The sequence below is a fragment of the Nannospalax galili genome, unplaced genomic scaffold (genome assembly GCF_000622305.1).
Source record: "Nannospalax galili isolate Female #2095 unplaced genomic scaffold, S.galili_v1.0 scaffold21824, whole genome shotgun sequence".
In the NCBI taxonomy this organism is placed as follows: Eukaryota; Metazoa; Chordata; class Mammalia; order Rodentia; family Spalacidae; genus Nannospalax; species Nannospalax galili.
This window is the reverse complement of record NW_008351684.1, coordinates 2,526-9,716: the sequence shown is the minus strand read 5'-3', so window position 1 is coordinate 9,716 and position 7,191 is coordinate 2,526. Positions and strand designations below refer to the sequence as shown.

Here is a 7,191-nt window from a genome sequence, read left to right as displayed (position 1 = left end):
TCTTATTTAGGTAGAATGCACTTGAATTTTGGTTGGGTTTATTTTTCAACATCCTCTGACATGCATATAATTTAGCTACAAGCCCAGAGTGATTGATACGTCCTGCTCACTTGGTCCAATTACCATAATGTAATCAATATAATAGACTACTTTGAAACCTTGTGGGAGAGACAAAGTCAAGGTCTCTGTGAACTGAGTTGGAACACAGAGTTGGATAATTACTATACCCTTGAGGTAGGAGAGTAAAGGTGTAACTGAAAAATATATTGTTTCTGTTGGCGCTTATGGACAGGTAGGGAAGAAAAAAACATTTTCAAGATCAATAGTTTTGTGAATGAAAGTTCTCAGAAAAACCTTGCACCTTCACACTGAACTTTCTTTTGCAAGGCTGATTAACTGATTAGAGCTCTGGAGACCTGGGGGGCATAGATGGCGCAGCGGTTAAGAACACTGGATATTCTTGCAGAAGACCCAGGTTTGAATCTCAGCACCCACATGGCAGCTAACAACTGTCCGTAACTCCAGTTCCAGGGTATCTGACAGCCTCTTCTGTCCCCTGCGGGCATTGCACGACATGGGTGCATTTACCTACATGCAGGACAATACACACATACACATAGAATAATAAATAAAATATTAAAAAAAAGAACTCCGGAGACTGTGGAAAGTCTGGGATGTTGCAGGTTCAGAGCCTAATTGCCATTTATCTCAGGCCATCGTTAGCTCCCAAATAGCCATTTCCTTGCCCATCTCTGTTTCTGACCTAATATCCCAAAGCTAACAGATAAAAAACCTGAATCTGTGTTTCTGGGCCACAGTCAGTCATATTTTATTCCAGAATAAACTATAACTTATCCCCTTTGAGGTGAGTTATGCTTTTGTGTCGACAGTTTCATACTAGGAACCAGGATATGTGTTCATCTGCTCAAGAAAGGAAACCACATATGGTACAGTAGCTACAGTTTGAGTCACTGTTTGATTATATTTGCAATAAGCAAATGTCACTCTCCATGATCCATCTGTGTTCACCACAGGCCAAGAGAGTTAAAGGAGGATATGGAGGGGGCAATGAACTGTGTTTCTTTCAAGTCCTTGATGGTATTATTCTCTGTAATCCCTCCAGGGAGGTGACAGCTTTTTGTTCACTATTTTCTCTGACAGAGACAGCTGTGATGGCTTCCATTTTGCCTTTTCAACCTTAATAGTCCTTACCCCACATAGATCAGGGTACCGGTGAAAAGATTCTGCGACTTCTGTCCCAATTATGCATACTGGGACTGTGAAAAAAATGTCAGGATGAATTTCAGGATCCACTGGACCTTCTATGAGTCAGACTTCGGCAAAAATTCCATTGATTACCTGACACCCGTAGTCCCCTACTTTGCCTGGAAAGCCACTGTGCTGTTTGGGGTCCCCTGGAATAAATGTCAACACAGCCGGTATCTATAGGTTCTGAAAGTTCTGATTATTCCCTTTCCCCTAAAGTATGGATGTTCTCGTAAAAGGCTCTAGATCTCTTTGGGGGAAAATGGGAGAAAGATTAATAGAAAACTTTTTTGTTGTCTTTCCTAAAGGGGACCTGGCTTACTCTTCTTTTGAGGAGTTCTGAGTTGGCAAACTGTGTCCAGTTGCAAAATTGGTCAAGGGGCCATGATCCTCTTTTTTTCTTTAAAAAAAGTTATTTTTTAATAAAAATTATTTTATTTTACACTATTTTCTGTTTCTCTGGTTCAAAGTAACCTTTTATTTGTTTGTTCTGGAATTTTTATGCTTATACAGATTGAACAAACAGTTAGTTTTCCTATTTTATTTCTGGGAACCATGATTAATTAGCCAATGCCAAAGTTCTATAGTCCTCAATCATTAAGGTGTAGTGTCCCATGAACTCCTCCCTGATCCATGTTAGTCAGGGTTTTCTAGAGGCTCAGAACCAGTAGGGTGAATATTTATTACAGAAGGAATTTCTTAGATGATATGGGAATTTCTTACATGATATGGGCTGGGCAGTCTAACAATAGCCATCGGCATGCTAGAGAGGCTGATAACACAATAGATGATAAGCCTGTGAGACTGGATATATCAACATCCCCAAGCTGGTGCTGAAGGCCTGGAGGATCTCTGGAGAGCCACTGGTCTTCAGACCCTGTTTGGAGGCCAAAGAAGCTAAGGTCTGGTGTCATCGAGGGATGGCAGCAGCAGTAGTATTATAGATACATCCACCAGTTGGGTAGGCAAAATCAGCACTGTTTTACCCACAGAGCTCTTTATAATTGGACCACTGGTGGAAGGTGTTACCTACTTTGGGGGGAGGTCTTCCCTCCCAGTTAATCATCTAGGAAGCAATCTCATAGACCCACACAGGTATGCCAATTAAGTTAGCAACCAAGATCAACCATCATAGTGAGGTAACGGAAGTGCAGAAATGTAAATACCATATTTTCTTTCATATGTGGGTCATAGTTTCTAATTTTTATATATGTGGATTTATGTGAAAGTGAGTGAGTGGAGAGCCCAGGAAATTAGAAAGGGTTCCAAGAGGGTAAACAAGAGGCTTTAAAGGCATATGTGTGTGTGTGTGTGTGTGTGTGTGTATGTGTGTGCACACAGGATAGTAGATCATGTGTGACACAAAAGTGGAAGGGGGAATCTTGGGAGTGGAAAGGTTTATGTTGGGGGAGCAAATAGGGAAGAGGTGGGTCTGAGGGTCAGCCTAAACTAACAATATATAAAAGGCTATAAGGAAACCTCATAACTGGAAACTAATTAAAAAATAGTTTGAATGGAAATACCTTGCATGGGTGGATAAACTGTTTCCAGAAGCTGTTATTAACAAAAATCCCAGTGACAAGCTGGACATGATGGCACCTGCCTTTAATCCCAGCACTTGGGAAACAGGGAAAGGAGGATCTATGTGAGACTGAGGCTAGCCTGGTCTACTTAGCAAGTTCCAGGCAGATGGAGCTATAGGGAGACCCTTCTAAAAAAGACCCCTTCCCCCGCAAAAAAAAAAAAAAAAATCCCAGTGACAGATGTAGGATAGCTCCCCAAGAAATTTTGTTCTGGGAAGCCTTTGAGGTCCTCAAAACAGCACAGGCAATTGCCACTGCTGTTGGTTGTCCACCAGAACTAGATGTTAAGACCTTACTGTTGAAGACACTACATGCTCTTGCCACAGGACCTAGAGAAGTCAAGCTGGAACTGGGCTGGAAGTTTCCCCACTGCTGGCTAGCTCTCAGTGCTTGTAGGGGCTGTGCAGGCTGTTGGGGGAGACTTGTCATCAGTCTCCCCCAACATCAACACTCCTGTGGACCTGTGTGCAACACCATTTCCCAGTTAGGCAGGATGTGCTCACTGGTGCAATAGCGGCAAGTCTGTTATAGAGGTAAACAACCATTTTCTAACTGGATTTGAGGTCTGCTCCACAAAAGGCAATTTATGTTTAGTAATGTAGACCCAGTCAAAAGTCCACGGCTGGAAGGTTACAGGATCTAGTGAGAAGGTTTACTGTTTTTTCACTAAAGGTGAATGTCAAGTTTCCTTCTAAATAACCACGCTTATGCCCATAGATTAGCGTTGCTGTTAGGTTCAGTCAGAGAAGCCTCACTTTCAGCAGGAAGCAGTAACTACAAAGACTTACAATTGGTCAAAGTGATTAGAATAAATGACTGATGAATGCTCAGTCATAAATGAAAAATCTATATAATCCCCCTCAAAGGCTCAGGGAACATCATGGAAGAAGGGGTGGAAAGAATGTAAAATCCAGAAGAAGCCAGGCATGATGCACTTGCCTTTAATGCCAGCACTTGGGAGGCAGAGGCAGGAGGATCTCTGTCAGTTCAATGCCAGCCTGGTCTTCATAATGAGTTCCAGGTCAGTTGGGGCTACAGGGAGACCCTGTCTCAAAAAGACTCCGCAAAATCCGGAAGAAAGGATGGTGTGGAATGCTGACATCTGGGTATGATACAGCCACAGCTCTCCTGAAATCACTCATTTGTACTTATCAGCACAAGATTTGTATAAGATTGTGCCCATTAAAATCTTTTCATGGAGGGAAGAGAAGCTCATGAGGTCCTGAGGATTTATATGTAGTTAACGGTTAGTGAGGGAGGGAGAGACATTTTCTTCCATGTTATAACCATTGTTGTTACTATGTTCCTCTAAACAACACTCTCCCATTCTCCTATAAGCAACCCTAATGAAATTCACTGTGTCGTGTAAATAAAAGAAGTAGAAAAAGGACCAGTTGGGAAGAGGAAGGGAATGAGAACAGTGTGAGGGAGGAGCAAGGGTCACAGGGGTATGATCAAAATACATTGTACACATGTGTGGAAATGCCATGATAAAACCCACATGTATCATTAACATATATAAATAGAAATGAAAGATAAGAAGCCCTATTCATGATGTATACAAAGATTACTGGTGACTAAATGGACACATAAGTAAAAATCAGTTGTTACTATGGTTTAAGAAGCCCTACACAGCAAGCCCTTCTGTTTAAGCTCTAATTTCTGTCAAAATACTTTCCCCCTTAATCCCTCTTCTCCAGTCAAGCCAAACTCCGTGTGCTTGGACACAGTCTTGCCTCGGGAGCTGATAAAAGCCCCGTTTTTCTTTGCTTGGAATGCTCTTCCTTTGGCTGTCTGTGTGGCTCAGGCTCTGATCTCCTTCAAGTGTTTGCTTTAATGGAACCCCAGCTAACCCTCCATGATCGCCTACTTAACATCCAGCTCTTTCTTCCACATATCTGTCTCTTTCTGCATACTATGTGCTCTGTCACTCTATATGTTTTGTTTACTTTTTATTGTTTGCTTATCCCCAGCTAGAATATAACTCCATAGGGATTGTGGATTTTGGTCATAGATATTTTTACTACCAAGCAAAGTACCTACGACACAGTAGATCCTAGAGTAATATTTATTAACTAAAGTGATGACTAACATTTTATGTAATGTTGAAACATATGTTACATACATAAGCATGAAGCTTTTAGTCTGACCCTCTTCTGGTAGACTATCAGTCATCCAGAGACCCGGGGACTAGAAGATTGTTCCATCATTAAATATCCATTAGGCATTTAAATGTGATTCCTTATTCACTTTTTAAAATATTGAACTGTTTTAAGAAAAAGCTTTAAATATATCAGTGGTGATTCACATACAGTTTGCTAATTTCTTCCTCCCACTCCCAATCTCCAAAGAATTAAAACCAAAATGGTATGAAATAGCATACTAAAATAAAATACCCTCATATATCATCACTGGAGTCACCAACGTTGAAAACATGCCTGTTACATCTGGACTGTAGAGTCAGTTAACGATGGTTTGTCTTGCCAGTTTAGTTATGGACTTAAACAACGAGGACGCCTCTGAGAGACAATCTTCTCCAGTGACCATATTGAGAAGTCTTTCTTAATTGGACGTTTATGTCTGGACAGTTGTTTTCTTGGTCTCAAACAGATCACTTTATATTAATTATATTCTCAGGACCTTCCTTAATGCTTTTTTCATCTCCTTGTTTCTTAAGCTATAAATCAAAGGATTTAAGAAGGGAGTTACGACAGAATAAAACAAAGTCATGGTCTTTTGCATTGTGGCTGGGTTACCAGCTGTTGGACTCACATACATTACCAAGAGAGCGCCAAAGAATAAACACACCACTGTCAGGTGTGATCCACAGGTAGAAAAGGCCTTCCTCCATCCAGCTGCAGATGGGACTTTCAACACAGTGATCAGTAAAAGGGTATAGGAGCCCAGGATATACAGAAGAGTGGAGATGATGATGAGGGAACTCAGGATACAGAAGACCAGCTCAGCGATAGGAGCTGGGGCGCAGGACAGAGCCATCAGTGGATCTATATCACACACAAAGTGGTCGATGATGTTGGGCCCACAGAAAGGCAACTGAGAGAGTTGCACAGTGGAGACACTGTAACTAAGGAACCCTAATGTCCAGCAGAGAGCTATCAAGATATAGCAGAGTTTTGAGGTCATGATGGTTGGGTAATGCAGCGGGCAGCAAATAGCAAGGTACCGATCATATGCCATGATGCAGAGGAAATAGGATTCTGTTGTACCCAGGGAAGTAAAAAAATAGAACTGGAGGAAACAGCCAACAAAAGAGATGGTTTTTGTCTCTGAGAGGAAATTAAGTAGCATTTTTGGTACAGTGGAAGTGATGTACCAGATTTCAAGGAAAGCAAAGTTTCCTAGGAGAATATACATTGGGGTATGGAGCCGTTTATCCAACCTCACAGCACAGACAATGGTCCCATTTCCCACCGTGGTAAATATATAGACTCCAAGGAACAATGAGAAGAGGAAATGTTGCATCTCCTGACTACCAGGGAAGCCAAGAAGGATGAACTCCATCACAGTGCTTGTTGCTGAATTGTTCATGAATCTCAGAGCTGCGGGGAGGACAGAAAACACCATTACATAAGCGGACAAACTTGGAGGAAACTTATTCTCCAGTAACATCGGGTCCAGTTTGTGCTGCCCATGCACTATTGGGTGTGGGGCCAGCCACCACACAATGGTTGACCTACCAGGGCCCACTTCCTTAAAGAAAACCAACTCTGCCTCTCCCAGCTGTCAGTTACCAATAGCTCCTCAACTAGGCTGGGACTTCACGACCACCGCCTCTCACCACTACACTAAAGGAACGCTCCAGTTTTTCTTGGAAGACTTTTAGACATTTTAAAAAATTTTTACAACTTTATTGAGAATTTCATACATGCATATAAGGTGTTTGATCAAATCCATGCCCACTCCCTCCCATCCAACATTCCCCCCTCTGAAGAGGTAACCCTAAAATCTGAAATAAAGGTGTTTACATTTCCTGGGCTGTGCATAGAAGGGTAATGGGAGCATTGTAGAGAGTTATGAAACAAAATAGTTTTCTAAGTGCTAAATGATGTGATTTGTCAGACTTTGGATTATAAAGGCATTCTTTATGAATCACTACAAAAGGAAGTTTAAGGAAGTGTTAAGCTGAGCAAGATCTGGGTACCAGCCACCTGAGTCAACAGCTCATTGTAAAATTATTATGATACCAAAGATGCTTTGGATGAAATCACATAGCTAGAAACTCATAAAAGTTTGCCAAAACACATTTATATTATAAAAGGATTTTATTGGCGCTAGCATCCATGCCATATGTGTTAGAAAAAAAAATCTAATGGCTTCTCAA

The 7,191-nt window shown here is 41.4% G+C and overlaps 1 protein-coding gene across 1 annotated transcript; it reads right to left on the bottom strand.

The window, feature by feature from the left end:
• Nucleotides 1-5,474: 5,474 nt before the first annotated feature.
• On the bottom strand, nucleotides 5,475-6,434 carry LOC103746450 (olfactory receptor 11H7-like). The gene has a single exon (XM_008848629.2). The coding sequence runs from the start codon at nucleotides 6,432-6,434 to the stop codon at nucleotides 5,475-5,477; it is 960 nt and encodes a 319-aa protein (XP_008846851.2).
• Between the last annotated feature and the right edge of the window lie 757 nt (nucleotides 6,435-7,191).